Source organism: Stenella coeruleoalba (genome assembly GCF_951394435.1).
Source record: "Stenella coeruleoalba genome assembly, chromosome: 2".
Lineage (NCBI taxonomy): Eukaryota > Metazoa > Chordata > Mammalia > Artiodactyla > Delphinidae > Stenella > Stenella coeruleoalba.
Window position 1 is genome coordinate 174,633,736 of NC_137147.1, and position 17,199 is coordinate 174,650,934.

General features: G+C 42.9%; 1 protein-coding gene across 16 annotated transcripts in view; it reads right to left on the minus strand.

Moving 5' to 3' along the window:
* FRMD4A (FERM domain containing 4A) overlaps positions 1–17,199 on the minus strand; it is a gene marked incomplete at its 3' end in the record, with an annotated part of 767,390 nt that overhangs the window by 180,181 nt on the left and 570,010 nt on the right. For all 16 annotated transcript variants that reach the window (XM_079914365.1, XM_079914366.1, XM_079914358.1 and 13 more), the window contains one exon: positions 16,844–16,909. In XM_079914365.1, the coding sequence (XP_079770491.1) occupies positions 16,844–16,909 (66 nt within the window). The remainder of the gene's footprint in view (positions 1–16,843; positions 16,910–17,199) is intronic.

The window sequence follows — 17,199 nt, forward strand, 5'->3', positions numbered from 1 at the left end:
AAGGTGCTGGGGCTGGTCTGTGGAGCTGGAGCTGCCACTTAGATGATCACTTCCACACAGAGCAAAACTTGTTTCACTGCACATCAGTTTATTGCACTTTGCAGATATTCTGTTTTTGTTTTGTTTTGTTTTTTACAAACTGAAGGTCTGTGGCAACCCTGAATTGAGCAACTCTATCAGACCCATTTTTCCAACAGTATTCGCTCACTTCATGTCTCCATGTCGCATTTTGGTAATTCTCATGATATTTCAAAATTTTTCATTATTCATTGTATTTATCTTTGACGTCACTCTTGTAACTGCAGATGTGGTGGAAACCCCAAGAGAACTAGAATTAGAAGTGGAGGCTGGGGGCTTCCCTAGTGGCGCAGTGGTTGAGAGTCCGCCTGCCGATGCAGGGGACATGGGTTCATGCCCCGGTCCGGGAAGATTCCACATGCCGCGGAGCGGCTGGGCCCGTGAGCCATGGCCGCTGAGCCTGCGCGTCCGGAGCCTGTGCTCCGCAACGGGAGAGGCCACAGCAGTGAGAGGCCCGCGTACCGCAAAAAAAGAAAAAAAAAAAAGAAGTGGAGCCTAAAGATGTGACTGAATTGCTGCAATCTCGTGATAAAACTTTAATGGATGAGGAGGTGCTTCTTATGGATGAGCAAAGAAAGTGGTTTCTTAAGATGGAAGCTACTCCTGGTGAAGATGCTGTGAAGGTGGTCGAGATGACAATAAAGGATTTAGAATATGACGTAAGCCTAGTTGATAAAGCAGCGGCAGGGTTTGAGAAGACTGTCTCCAATTTTGAACGAAGTGCTACTGTGGGTGACATGCCATCAAACAGCATTGTATGCTCCAGAGAAACAGTTCGTGAAGGAAGAGTCAACTAACTGATGTGACAAGATTCACTGCTGTCTTATTTTAAGAAATGGCCACAGCTGCCCTGGTCTTCAGCTACCACCACCTTGATCAGGCAGCAAGACCTTTCCACCAGCAGAGATTATGCCTTGTTGAAGGCTCAGGTGAGGGTTAGCATTTTTTAGCAATAAAGTATTTTTTTATTGAAGTATAGTTGCTTTACAGTGTTGTATTTGCAGTAAAGTGTTTTTAAATGAAACTAGGTACATCATTTTTTTAGACAATGCTATTGTACACAATAGACTAGTGTAAACGTAATTTTTAAAGTTGAAGTATAGCTGATTTATAATATTATATTAGTTTCAGGCGTACAACACAGTGATTCGATGTTTTTATAGAGGGGCTATCATCAAAAAGACAACAAATGATAAATGGTGGCGAGGGTGTGGAGAAGAGTGAACCCTGGTACCATTGCTGGTGGGAACGCCATTTGGTGCAGTCACTATGGAGAACAGTACAGAGGTTCCTCAAAAAACCAAAAATGGAGCTACCATAGGATCCAGCAGTCCCACTCCGGGGTATGTATCTGAAGAAAATGAAATCACTAAGTTGAAAAGATATATGCACCCCAGTGTTCATAGCAGCAGTATTTACAATTGCCAAGATAAGGGAAGCAACTCAAGTGACCATCAACAGATGAATGGATAAAAAAATCACGACACACACACACACACACACACACACACACACACACACACAGAGGAATATTACTCAGCCATAAAAAGAATGAAATTCTGCCATCTGCAACAACATGGATGGGCCTGGAGAGTATTATGCTTAGTGAAATAAGTCAGACAGAGAAAGACAAATACCGTATGATATCACTCACATGTGAAATCTAAAATATGATACAAATGAACTTATCTATGAAACAGAAACAGACTCACAGACATAGACAACAGACTTGTGGTTGTCAAGGGGGAGAGGGTGTGGTGGAGGGATGGAGTGGGAGTTTGGAGTTAGTAGATGTAAGCATTTATATAGAGAATGGATAGACAACAAGGTCCTACTGTACAGCACAGAGAACTATATTCAGTATCCTGTAATAAACCATAATGGAAAAGAATATATATCTATGCATAACTGAATCACTTTGCTGTACAGTAGAAATTAACACATTGTAAATCAACTATACTTCAATAAGATAAATTTTAAAAAAAGAAGTCATGACACACACACACACACACACACACACACAAAGTAATATTACTCAGCCATAAAAAAGAATGAAAAGATTTTGGCAACAACACGGATGGACCTGGAGGGTACTATGCATAGTGCAATAAGTCAGACAGAGAAAGACGAAACACCGTGCAACTTGCTTTCTTGCAGTTCCTGGAACAAAACCTGCAATATCTCCGCAGTCTGCCTGTACCTAGGAGGTGGCTGAGGTGTGAGATGGGGGCTTTGGAAAGACTTGGAAATCTTCTGTGTTGTTTGACAGCTAAATTGTTAGGTCTTTGCTGGGCAAGTGAGGAAACTGGACAGCAGAGAGATTCAAGGGCTCTGAGGCAGGGCCACAGCGGCGGAAGAGGCAGGGGAAAGCACAGAGCAGCTGAGATGTCCCCAGACCTCCGATTCCTTCTCCACCACCTCTGATACGGATCACACCGTGTTTCCCAGGAGAGGCGATCGCTTCCCCCATCTCCCTCCCTTCCGTCCATCTCTGGGCCAGATGGGACAAGTTGCAGCAAAGGCTGCCAGAATGCATAGCTCTGTCCCCCGAATCCTCCTGCACCCTCTCCTTATTATGGAGGACAGGGTGCCCTTGGTATCACTGCACAGAGAAAGGGGGGCTGTCGCAGTCACTGGGGAGCAAGTCGTGAGAACATGCAGCCCGTTTTAGAATTAAGAACACCCACCCCTGGATGTGTAAAAAGTCGTACAGCCCGAATAATCATTTCTCACCTCTAGACGTGACCTCCTGCCCCAGAGGGAGGCACGCTGAGATCTGCGTAGCGTAGGGAAAGATGAATAATAGAGAGTCACCAAATGCGCAAGTACTTGAAATGAGCCATGTGCCAGAAGTCAATCTGTGAGTTAGCGGCGGAAAAACAAAACAACACCCAGATTTGTTAACACCCCGATTCCCGTGAAGCCACCCTTCCCAGGTGGCCAGCCCTCTCTCCATCTCCACACTCTCTTGGGGGGTGGGGTGAGGGTGAGGGCAGTGGGTACGCATGTGCGTGGGTTTTATAAACACAGTTATTCACATTTTGCTGACCTGCACCGTGCGTTAAGCTCGTCTTTATCACTCGCCTTTCTCATCCCTCTTGAGCAGAGATGCTAAACCAGCAGCCCACAGTTCCCACCCATCTCCCAAGGCTCCTTTCTGCCAACACTGCCTTGTGCTACCTTAGAGAGTTGGTGGAAACGAGTTTGTAAAGGGATCAAAGAAACAAATAACTCAGCAGTAACACACACACACACAAAACAAAGCCGCAATGTCAACTTTCCAGAGGCTCGTTCCTGGGAGGGGAGGAGATGCACTGTCTTCCTCTCTTAAATGTTCCTTTCTCGTCCTCCACACAATCCCATAAAGCTGTCCTTTCGGCATAACAAAGTCAGCCAAATATTGGCCGTTTCAATCGTTCCAAGTAGTACATTTAAAGGCTGGTTAAAATTAACATCAAGGGAGAATGGGGCACAGAAACGGAGGGGTGGGCATGGAAGGAGGGTAAGGTAGGGGAAGGGGGCAAAGAAGGGGATACCGCTAGGCAACCAGAGCCTGGACCCCAACTGCCTGGGAGATGGCTTCCCCTCCTCGCCCTGTGGCCGGCTGAGCTGTCTGCTCCTGGAGCTGTGTGCGCGTGTATGCTGGGATGCGTGTCTGGGTGGGGTCCCTGGATGACTGCATCAATCTGCCGTATCCTGACCCTCCTCTGTCACGGCCCCGCCAGGAGACGGATTCTCCTTTGTTGTCGAGCACAGCAGAGTTCACCCACTTTTCCAGAAAGGTCCTTGATGCAGAAGGGAGGAGGTACAGGTCCCTCCCTCTTCTTGCCAAAGGCGGAAACTCGTGAGCTGCTTGTGGCTCCCAAGGGTGTACTTTAAGGACTATTTCTTATTTCTCCAAGCCACTAAATGAGTTTTTGATTCCATGTAGAGTGACCATTCCGTACCATTATGTTCGCCACCTCTAATCTATACTTTAACATCTATTTGCTTCACCATGTGCCTTTAAGATTACATATCATCAGCCACCCCCAGGGGCTGGAAAGACATCTGTCTGGCTCATTTGGGGGAGTGCCCAGCTTTGCAGCGAGAAGCTTGACAAATGGTGACGGTGATCACGGTGACGTCTGAGGTCAGCCCAAAGCAGTGCTGCTTGACTCCCCCTCTGGCTCGTTTTATGAGGTGGGCTGGTGGCCTGGGAGGTCCCGGACAGAAGGTTCATCACACCCCACCCGGGCCCTCGGTCTGCTCCCAGCTTCTGCACAGGGCTTCCCACCACTGGCTGAGGCTGTACCTCCTGGTGACTTCAGACCAGACAGGAGCAGATGGCCGAGGCAGCTCACGCTTCAGCAGATGGGCCAGCGGGTGGAGCAGACCACCCTTCTCGGTGGAGAAGATACAGAATCAACTCTGTATATTTCTTCTCTTGGCAAAGTGCGTTCTGGGGGAATTCCTGGCTTCCTCGGTAGAGAACAATCCTTTGTATTTTTACAAAAGAACGTGATAAACCCCGGAAGTAGCTGAGGATGGGGGGTGAGCGTATCTGCCTGTGTATGTGGGTATGTGCGCACGTGCAGAGAACCCAGGGCTGTTCACTTATTCCACGCAGCACTAGCAGAGCTCCAGGTTTTCTAAAAAAGTCATATCCAGCTTGTATTTTTTAAGCCCATTATAGGTAATGGGCTTTGCCTTCAGTGCTGCTTTATTCAGAGCTCATATTAACTTACTTAACCTTTAAGCCAGTATCACTAGCATCTTTGTCAGGCAGAGAAAAGTGATGACAAGGCAAGAATTATTTAATCTGCTGCTGCCTAAATGTCTTCCACACCTGATACCCTCAGGCTTCAACACGATGCAGAAACTCTTCGTCATGTGTCAAATCTGTACATCTTCACTGTATCGATTAGAAACTGAGTTCAAACAGACGAAATGACCCAGGGAAGCCTGTCTTCAGTTCTCGACCTGAGATGAGGTTTTAAGTCTTTAATTCCGGTAATTTATGAAGCTGGTGTTGGGGCCAACGTGGCAGCCACATTATACACGAACTACCTCACATCTCAGATATTTATTGTATATACTTCTTACTTGTGCAGTGAAAGAGAACAGGCTGAGACATCAGAGGATCAATGTTCCACCTGCATATTCTACTCTGTGACCTTGAGCAAGTTAATCGACCTTTCTGAATTTCTGTTTCCTCACCTGAGTCAGCATCTTCTTTACACAGTTAATGTGGAGATTAAATGAGATACGCTCCAGAGAAACTCTACTGTGAAGAACGGTAAAGTCCCAGCATTATTGTGGAGGACATCCAGTAGGAAATCTGGATAACCTTGTCTATTAGGGTCATAATTTTTTCTCTTACTTAAATGCTCTACTCTTAATCCTTCAAAGATTGCTGAAAAACTGGAGAAATGGGGAGGAGTCAAGATGGTGGTGTGGGAAGACATGGAGTTCAGGTCTCCCTACAACTAGGGCGCCTGCCAAATGCTGGTGGGGGACCTCGACACCCAAGGAGATGGGAGGATGCCCCAAGCGAACCTGCAGGACATGGGGGGACTGAGCAGGGAGGAGAAGTGGAGGCCGGACAGGACCAGAGCCCCTGAGGGGTGGCTGAGAGGGGGGAGGGGTTCCCAAGGCTGGAAAGACCCTCAGGGGCTCAGATCAGGGGAGAGTGCGCCCAGCATATCCCCCACCCAATCGGCCGGGGAAATCTGCCTGGCTCTCGGGCCAGGTCCTAGGCCCTCAGTGGTCCCCTCTGGGCTGCAGTGGTCCTGGGGGCATAGGCAGGAGGCTGGGGGAGAACAGGAGGGGCAGGTGGGAGGGGCCCTCCAGGAGAGGAGCAGAGGGCATTTGCCCCACCCACTCAGGCCAGGGAAGACTGCTGGGCTCCCAGGCTGGGTGCCCTGCCCTCCAACCCTGCCCCCCAACAGGCCACATGGGACCTGGGGACATAGGAGGGAGGTGGGGGTGGGGGGGTGGAGGAGAGCAGGAGAGGCAGTTGGGAGGGGCCCTCCAGGACAGGAGGAGGGGGAGAGGAGTGGAGGGCCTTTCCTGCCCTCTGAGACCAGAGGCAGGAGGCAAGCCTGGGCCCCTCTGGTCCAGTGAGCCTAAGCTCCACCCTCCACACCCGCCCAGGGCCTTTTCCAGTCCTGTGGGTTGTAAGCATAGGCCCCACCCACCACCCCTGCTTAGGCCCCGCCCTCCACAGCCAAGGTCTTTTCCGCCTTTGTTTTTTTAACTATTATGGTTCTGTTTTACCTTCCGGTTGTTGATTCTTATATTCTTTCTAACATATCTGTTAGTTTCCTAGTCTAATTTTATTTTCTACTTTGTTATTGTTCTCTTTTTTTTTTCTTTTTTTTTTTGCTGCTCTCTGTGGCTGGCGGGATCTTGTTTCACGAGCCAGGGGTCAGGCCAAAGCTCCTGCGGTGGGAGCTCTGAGTCTGAACCACTGGACTAACAGAGAACCTCAGACCCCAGGGAATATTCACCAGAGTGAGGTCTCCCGGAGGTCCTCATCTCGGCACCAAGACCTAGCTCTACCCAACAGCCTACAAACTCCAGTGTTGGAAGCCTCAGGCCAAACAACCAGTAAGACAGGAACACAATCCCACTCATCAAAAAAAAAAAAAAAAAAAAAAAAAGGAGACAGCAAAAAAATATGTCAGATGAAGGAGCAACATAAAATCCTACAAGATCAAATAAATGAAGAGGAAATAGGCAATCTACCTGAAAAAGAATTTAGAGTAATGATAGTAAAGATGATCCAGAATCTCAGAAACAGAATGAGAAAATACAAGAAATGTTTAACAAATATCTAGAAGAACTAAAGAGCAAACAAACAGAGATGAACAACAAAATAACTGAAATGAGAAATATACTAGAAGGAATCAATAACAGAATAACTGAGGCAGAAGAACAAATAAGTGAGCTGGAAGACAAAATGGTGGAAATAACTACGGAGGAACAGAATAAAGAAAAAAGAATGAAAAGAATTGAAGACAATCTCAGAGACGTCTGAGACAACACTAAACGTACCAACATCCGTATTATAGGGGTCCCAGAAGAAGAAGAGAAAAAGAAAGGGTCTGAGAAAATATTTGAAGAGATTATAGTGGAAAACTTCCCTAACATGGGAAAGGAAATAGTCACCGAAGTCCAGGAAAAACAGAGAGTCCCATACAGGGTAAACCCTAGGAGAAACACACGAAGACACATATTAATCAAACTAATAAAAATTAAATTCAAAGAAAAAATATTAAAAGCAGCAAGAGAAAAACAAAAAATAACGTACAAAGGAATCCCCATAAGGTTATCAGCTGACTTTTCAGCAGAAACTCTGCAGACCAGAAGGGAGCGGCAGGATATACTTAAAGTGATGAAAGAGAAAAACCTACAACCAAGATTACTCTAGCCAGCAAGGATCTCACTCAGATTCGATGGAGAAATCAAAAGCTTTACAGACAAGCAAAAGCTAAGAGAATTCAGCGCCACCAAACCAGCTTTACAGCAAATGCTAAAGACACTTCTTTAGGTGGGAAACACAAGAGAAGAAGAAGACCCACAAAAACAAACCAAAAACAATTAAGAAAATGGTAATAGGAACATACATAGCAATAATAACCTTGAATGTAAATGGATTAAATGTCCTAACCAAAAGACACAGCCTGGCTGAATGGATACAAAAACAAGATCCATATATATGCTGTCTACAAGAGACCCACTTCAGACCTAGGAACACATAGAGACTGAAAGTGAGGGGATGGAAAAAGATATTCCATGCAAATGGAAATCAAAAGAAAGCTGGAGTAGCAATACTCATATCAGATAAAATAGACTTTAAAATAAAGACTGTTACAAGAGACAAGGAAGGACACTACATAATGATCAAGAGATCAATCCAAGAAGATATAATAATTATAAATGCTTACGCATGCAACGTAGGAGCACCTCAATACACAAGGTAAATGCTAACAACCATGAAAGGGGAAATCAACAGTAACACAATAATATAGTAGGGGAATTTAACACACCACTTACACCAATGGACAGATCATCCAAACAGAAAATAAATAAGGAAACACAAGCTTTAAATGACACAACAGACCAAATAGTTTTAATTGACATTTATAGAACATTCCACCCGAAAGTGGCAGAATGCACTTTCTTCTCAAGTGCACGTGGAACATTCTCCAGGACAGATCACATCTTGGGTCACAAATCAAGCCTTGGAAAATTTAAGAAAATTGAAATTGTATCAAGCATCTTTTCTGACCACAATGCGATGAGACTGGAAATCAATTAGAGGAAAAAATCTGTAAAAAACACAAATACATGGAGGCTAAACATGGAGGCTAAATACATGGAGGCTATTTAGTGTGCTACTAAATAACCAAGAGATCACTGAAGAAATCAAAGAAGAAATAAAAAGTACACAGAAACAAATGACAATGAAAACACGATGACCCAAAATCTATGGGATGCAGCAAAAGCAGTTCTAAGAGGGAAGTTTATAGCAATTCAATCTCACCTCAAGAAACAAGAAATATCTCAAATAAACAATCTAACCCTACACCTAAAGCAACTAGAGAAAGAAGAATAAAGAAAACCCAAAATCAGTAGAAGGAAAGAAATCATAAAGATCAGAGCAGATATAAATGAAATAGAAACAAAGAAAACCATAGCAAAGATCAATAAAACTAAAAGCTGGTTCTTTGAGAAGATAAACAAAATTGATAAACCCTTAGCCAGACTCATCAAGAAAAAAAGAGAGAGGACGCAAATCAATAAAATTAGAAATGAAAAAGGAGAAATCACAACTGACACCACAGAAATACAAAGGATTATAAGAGACTACTACCAACAACTATATGTCAATAAAATGGACAACCACGAAGAAGTGGAAAAATTCTTGGATACGTACACTTTTCTAAGACTGAACCAGGAAGAATTAGAAAATATAAACAGACCTATCACAGGTAACGAAATTGAAACTGCAATTAAAAATCTTCCAACAAACAAAAGTCCAGGACCAGATGGCTTCACAGGCAAATACTATCAAACATTTAGTGAAGAGCTAACACCAATCCTTCTCAAACTCTTCCAAAAAACTGCAGAGGGAGAAACACTCCTAAATTCATTCTATGAAGTCACCAACACCCTGATACCAAAATCAGAAAAAGATATCACAAAAAAAGAAAATTATAGACCAATATCACTGATGAACATACATGCAAAAATCCTGAACAAAAAATACTAGCAAACAGAATCCAACAGCACATTAAAAGGATCATACACCATGATCAAGTGGGATTTATCCCAGGGATGCAAGGATTCGTCAATATACGCAAATCAATCAATGTGATACGCCACATTAACAAATTAAGGAATAAAAACCATATGATCATCTCAATAAGTGCAGAAAAAGCTTTCGACAAAATTCAACAATCATTTATGATAAAAACTCTCCAGAAAATGGGCATAAAGGGAAACTACCTCAACATAATAAAGGCCATATATGACAAACCCACAGCCAACATCATACTCAATGGTGAAAAACTGAAAGTATTTCCTCTAAGATCAGGGAAAAGATAAGGATGTCCACTCTTGCCACTCTTATTCAACATAATTTTGGAAGTCCTAGCCATGGAAATCAGAGAAGGAAAAGAAATAAAGGAATACAAATTGGAAAAGAAGAAGTAAAAATTTCACTGTTTGCAGATGGCATTATACTATATATAGAAAATCCTAAAGATGCTACTAGAAAACTACTAGAACTAAACAATGAATTCGGTAAGGTTGCAGGATACAGAATTAATGCACAGAAATCTCTGGCATTCCTATATACTAACAACGAAAAATCAGAAAGAGAAATTAAGGAAATAATCCCACTTACCGTCGCAACAAAAAGAATAAAATACCTAGGAATAAACCTACCAAAGGAGGCGAAAGACTTGTACTCAGAAAACTATAAAACACTGATCAAAGAAATCAAAGATGACATAAACAGATGGAGAAATATACCATGTTCTTGGATTGGAAGAATCAATATTGTGAAAATGACTATACTACCCAAAGTAATCTACAGATTCAATGCAATTCCTATCAAACTACCAGTGGCATTCTTCACAGTATTAGAACAAAAAATTTTACAATTTTTATGGAAACCCAAAAGACCCCGAATAGCTAAAGCAATCTTGAGAAAGAAAAATGGAGCTGGAGGAATCAGGCTCTCCGACTTCAAACTGCACTACAAAGCTACAGTAATCAAGACAGTAAGGTACTGGCACAAAAACAGAAATATCGATCAATGCAACAGGATAGAAAGCCCAGAGATAAACCCACACACATATGGGCACCTAATTTACGACAAAGGATGCAAGACCATACAATGGAGAAGAGACAGCCTCTTCAATAAGTGGTGCTGCGAAAACTGGACAGCTACATGTAAAAGAATGAAATTAGAACACTCCCTAACACCATACACAAAAATAAACTCAAAATGGATTAAAGACCTAAATGTAAGACCAGACACTATAAAACTCTTCGAGGAAAACATAGGAAAACCAATCTTTGACATAAGCCACAGCAAGATCTTTTTTGACCCACCTCCTAGAGTAATGAAAATAAAAATAAACAAATAGGACCTTAAAACCTGAACAAATGAAACTTAAAAGCTTTTGCACAGCAAAGGAAACCATAAACAAGATGAAAAGACAACCCTCAGAATGGGGGAAAATATTTGCAAATGAAACAACGGACAAAGGATTAATCTCCAAAATATACAAACAGCTCATGGAACTCAATATCAAAAAAACAAATAATCCAATTAAAAAATAGGTGGAAGAGCTAAATAGAAATTTCACCAAAGAAGACATACAGATGGCCAAGAGGCACATGAAAAGATGCTCAACATCACTAATTATTAGAGAAATATAAATCACGACTACGATGAGGTATTACCTCACACCGGTCAGAACGGCCATTATCAAAAAATCTAGAAACAATAAATGTTGGAAAGGGTGTGGTGAAAAGGGAACCCTCCTGCACTGTTGGTGGGAATGTAAATTGATACAACCACTATGGAGAACAGTATGGAGGTTCCTTAAAAAACTAAAAATAGAACTACCATACGACCCAGCAATCCCACTACTGGGCATATACCCTGATAAAGCCATAATTCAAAAAGAGACATGTACCACAATGTTCACTGCAGCACTATTTACAATAGCCAGGACATGGAACCAACGTAAATGTCCATTGACAGATGAATGGATAAAGATGTGGCACATATATACAATGGAATATTACTCGCCATAAAAAGAAATGAAATTGAGTTATTTGTAGTGAGATGGATGGACCTAGAGTCTGTCATACAGAGTGAAGTAAGTCAGAAAGAAAAACAAATACCATATGCTAATGCATATGTATGGAATCCTAAAAAAACAAAAATGGTACTGATGAACCTAATGTCAGGGCAGGAATAAAGAGGAAGACACAGAGAATGGACTTGAGGACATGGAGAGGGGAAATGGTTAACTGGAACGAAGTGAGAGAGTGGCATGGACATATATACACTACCAAATGTAAAACAGATAGCTAGTGGGAAGTAGCTGCACAGGGAGATTGGCTCGGTGCTTTGTGACCACCTAGAGGGGTGGGATAGGGAGGGTGGGAGGGAGACGCAAGAGGGATGGGATAGGGGGATATATGTATGCATATGGTTGATTCACTTTGTTGTACAACAGAAACTAACACAGTACTGTGAAGCAATTATACTCCAATGAAGATCTATTTAAAAAAAAAAAAGATCGCTGTCCAACAGAAATATCATGGGAGGCCAATAGGAAATTGTAACGTTTTTAGTAGCCAAATGAAACAAGGAACAAGAAATAGGTGAGATTAATTTTAATTATGTATTTTCTTTCACCTCACCCCAAATATTATCATTGCAACATGGAATCATCGATATAAAAATCATTAATAAGATATTTTCCTTTTATTTAAAAAAATATGAAGCTTCAAAATCTGGTGCATATTTCACACTCACAGCCCATCTTGACTGGGACTGGCCACACTTCAAGGGCTCCAATGTACTCTGCAGTGTAGCTTTAAATTTCTCCTGATGTTTCCGTCCCACTGGTTTTCTCAAGATTAGGGACACCATGTAACTGAGAACAATAGTGTAGCTACTCTCTTTAATTCTCTTGAAAAACACTGACTCGTTGAAGTTTGTTCCGTTTCTCAGAATCACAGGACACTTTGTTCCTCTATTTTAATGAAGTAGACAGTTATCAATGTGCTGCCGATGGCCACTTAGAGATGGGCTTAGAGAGACACGGTAATCCTAGGATCTGCCCCGCATCACAGCTCCCACTGTGGCAGAGCTGCGGGGATGGAGAGGACTCTGATTTGCTCTGTCATCAAAGGGAAGAAATTCTGCCAACAGAGCATAATACCCACTCATCTAAAGTGCTGGGAAAGGGCTTTAAAAAACAGGTCTGTTTTTCTTGCACTGGCCTTTCTTCCTGGAGGACAGGATCTCATGTAGTATCATAAGCCTCAAGAGACCCTAATAAGGAAGGACCACACCTCAGGCATTCCAATCTAGCGAAAATCTACTCTATTTTTAAAAAACCCAAGAGAAAGGGCCCAGAATCTTCCCATTTATGGCTTCCAGTTCTCCACCGACCGACCCTCACTGTCAGGAAATTCTTCTCCATCTTAATGCAATGACTCTTACTAAGGCTAAAGCACATTTCCCTTTCTTTGCTTCCAAAATGCTCCCTTAAACACGCATTCAGGTCAGAAAAAAAGTGAAGAAAGTCATTTTAAAGGAATAACTGTATGCAGAGCAGACGTGAGGAGTTCAGTTTAATACAAAACATGCGTGACGCCCTCTTGTCTGGTTATGGAAGCGTCAAGAAGAGGTTGATTGAGAGACGTACATGATGGCGGCCTCTCTCATTTTGATGCGGGCTTTTTCGAGTACACTTCTAATTGGTTGAAACAGTTTTGGGCAACAGCGCAAATGCCACTGTCTCTGGGTTGGATGGGAGTGTGATGCAGCTGAACGAAGTCCAAACGGATGAGCAAAGTTGAAGGCTTGACTTGTTACCGAATGACATCCTTGTGTTGTAGCATCGTTCCAGCTGTCCTTAAGTGCAATTTAAGGACTTAGGGAGGTACATGGTAATGTCATGGTGTCAGGGACCTGCCTGTGGATTTAGGGATAAGCCTTTCAAATGTTAAATTCCCGTGTGTGCACTCCTGACCTTTGCTCTTTCCCCTGTACAGGTAATGTGGGATTTACTCAAGGTCAACAGGAATTTGGATGTGCAGATTCCACTACGTAATCTCAAACGGCTTTATAATAAGCCTTCGATGTTGGGATTATCGCCATTGTGCTCTGTAACCCAGAGAAGGGAAATGCTTCCATTCAGAGTGGCCAGGTCTGCACCGGTGCAGGAAATAATCTCTGTGGTTGTCTAGTTACAGTAGGTTCTTATTAGTTACCTATTTTATATATAGTAGTGTGTATATGTCAATCCCAATCTCCCAATTTATCCCTCCTCACCTCCCTTTCATCCTTGGTAACCATACATTTGTTTTCTACATCTGTAACTCTATTTCTGTTTCGTAAATAAGTTCATTTGTACCAGTTTTTTAGATTCCACATACAAGCAATGTCACATATTTGTTTTTCTCTGTCTGACTTACTTCACTCAGTGTGACAATCTCTAGGTCCATCTATGTCGCTGCAAATGGCATTATTTTGTTCTTTTTTATGGTCGAGTAGTATTCCATTGTATATATGCACCACATCTTTTTTTTTATCCATTCCTCCATCGATGGACAATTAGGCTGCTTCCATGTTTTCTTTTTTTTTTTGGTTCTCTGCAGAGCAATTGGTTCTCTGGTCCTTTGGGGAGGTACTTCCACGGTTATCTTAGGATTTGCCCATTCTTTCATTCCACAAGGATCTATTTAGTGACCTATGTGCCAGGCACTGGGCTGAGTGCTGGGGACACACAGTGATCATGACACAGACCCAGCCCTCAAATTGTTGGTGGCTCTGGGAAACGCTGAGAAGTAAACAGGCAATGGCAGTGAGTTGTGATGAATTGTGACAGCAAGAGGGAAACCTCAGGGGGAAGGGTGACAGCTAATGTCACTGAGCAGGACCCCAGGAGCCTTCCTGGACAGACACCCCATGGCCTCCGCCTGCCTCTTGTTTATAGAAGAACTTTAGCCTCCTAGGCCTTCCCCAAGTTCCAAAGAGCACATTTAATCAGAGAAGTGAGAAAATGCAAAAACAAAGGAAAACAGTCAAGCCAGAGAAAATAATAATCGTTTAGCCATTAAACAAAATCAAGGACTCAAGGGTCACAGATAATATTCTGAACCATATCCTTTGAGCTGTTCTGGAGGTACTAAGCCCCTCACCAGGTGGAAGAAGTTAAGTGTACGCTGACCACAGGCACACAGACCCCAGACTGGTTGGAAGCAGAAGGTTGATGATGTTGACTCCCGATTACCTCTCCACCAACCAATCAGAAGAATGTCCATGAGCTGATCACACACCCCGCAACCCTCTTCCTTATCCTGTCTTTAAAAAGCGTTCCCTGAAAGCCGTTGGGAGTTCAGGCCTTGTGAAGATTAGCTTCCCAAACTCCTTGCTTGGTGCCTGCGATAAATGTTGCACTTCCCTTCACCACAACTTGGTATTAGCAGCCAGCTTTACTGCATGCAGGACAGTAGACCCAAGGCTGGTTTGGTAACAGTAAGACCCAGACCTGGGAGGGGCAGGGGGGCCGGGGAAAGCCTTGGTGGGGAAAGTGTCTTCTAAGCTGTGAACTGAAAGTTTAACAGAAACCATCCAGGGACAGAGGTGAGGGTATGGGAAGGAGTGTTCTAGGAAGAGGGAATAACATTTGAAGCATGTTCTAAAAAGGGATGGGAAGAGTATGAACTTCTCTTGTTTAGCCTAATTCAACATTCTCTTGACGGTCAAGGGTTGAGGATGACCTTTCCAAAACTGCTGCACATCAGTAATTACATCTCTTTTCTGTGACTCGAGTCCACTTCGGATGCCCCCAATCATACTTTCCCAGGGCAGGCTGGCCGACGGACTGTCATTTCACTGCCACTTGAGGTCTTATTTCCTGTTTAAGAGAGCGGCTGCTTTCTAAGAGTTGGTATAAAAAAAGCAACTAAAACACACCAGACCGCTCACCTCTAAGCATCTGAAGATGCTTCTTAACAATTTAAAGCTCCAAATGCTTTGTTAGTTAGTGATGCTGCTAACTGAAGAGACCTTGCTCACTTTGCAGTCCTGTCCACTGCCCCACCCTCCAAAGCCAAGCGGAAGTTTTAACTCTTAATATGAATGTGATCCTCTGAATCTAATCTAACAAGGACGTAATCCAAAATGTGAAAGAACCCTACACAGGTAGATAAATTAATCACAGCATTTACTTGTAATCGTGGAAAAATTGTAAAGAAACCTTCAATGGACCCAAACGGGTGAATGATTTGATACTAATGGAATATCCATTTCTGGAATTTATGCAGCTATTAACAAAGATGACAACTTACAGTAACTTGGAAAGGGCTGATGAAAGACGTTAAGTGAAAAAAAATACAGAGAATTAGTCACACATTATGATTACAACCATGTAAGAAATACAAAGATGAGAAAAAGCTGGAAAGAAATCTGCTAAAGTGAGAATAGTAGTCAAACTAGTATGTTATGGTTTTGAGCTTCTTCCCACGGTTTCTCTCTTCCCTACGCTGCATTTGTAATACCTTTATAATTGAAATCTTATTAAAAGTATTCACTCTTTAAGTTGGCAGTTTGAACATTTTCAAATCCCAGCAGCAAGTACAAGTAAGAGATCTGAGTGTCTGGGCATCATTTCAACCTCCTGATGTACTGTAGCTCCTTCAGGGCAAAATATGAGGGAGGATGAGGGGCACTGCCCTGAGAATTTTTATAGACATTGGAGAATATCAAGCAAATCGAGTTAGAAAAGCTGGAAGCAAGCAACAGATTTAGAGAGAAGTTCTTTAAATCAAGTTTGGCAACGTCATTCTTTAGGGCTTTGAGGAAAACAATGATACATATTTTTTGAAGCTGAACAAAACCAGGGTCTATGATTCTAATTCCTGCTCTGACTTCTCTGCCACTGATATGTTCTTAGTTTGGGGATAAATGGATTGATTTCCTGTGTGTTAACTGACGTATAGATGGTCAACAGCGATGGCAGTGATGACCTATGGGAGGGGATCGGGGGTTACTGAGCCCTTAGAGGGAAGACAGAGCCAGGAGATTGTTTTTCTTTCTTCACATCTATGAAGGCGTAACTTGAAAACAACGAACTGTTTTCTATCCCCTCTGAGCCAGGAAGATGACAAAATCAGTCTTAATTGTAGCAAGAGTTCTCTAGGTTATATTATAGTTAACTCCTTCCACGTAGAAAGATTAGTTAATGGCAGTTGTGGAATTTCCTTTTCTAGAGGTTTGTAACAATAGGTTAGATCTACATCTGGCCTCGAATGCCTTAGGTGTGGCGCAAAGACACAGAATGAGCAAAAATAGCACTCACACACACACACAGATACCACCGTGTGCCCCGGTCCTCACTCGCAGATTTTAACAGAGGTTTTCACACAGTTTATATTCTCACCCACCCTTCAGCTGAATCAAAGTCTGAACTGCATCAGTCACAGAAGAGACTTAGAAAGTGGGCCGAAAGTCATTTACCTGTACTAGGAGTTCCAGCTTCCGGTCATCAAGAAGATGTACTTGACATCGACGGCCTTCCGTCATCTAAGAAAAAAGACAAATGATGGTCACCAAGAGCCTAGCGGCCTTTCACAGGTTAGAGCGTCCCCAATGCTGATGTCACCAGGCACATTCCTCTGGGCAAAGCTTCCCCTGGGAGTTGGAGCCATATGAGGCCAAGATGCGGCAGGACTGGGTCATTCATTCACTCAACAGTATTTATTGAGCATATTCTGTGTGCCAAGCACTGTTCTGAGAGCTGGGTGTATAGCAGCACACAAGACTAGGTCCCTGCCCTCATGGAGCTTACAGTCTAACGGGGGAGATGTAAAATA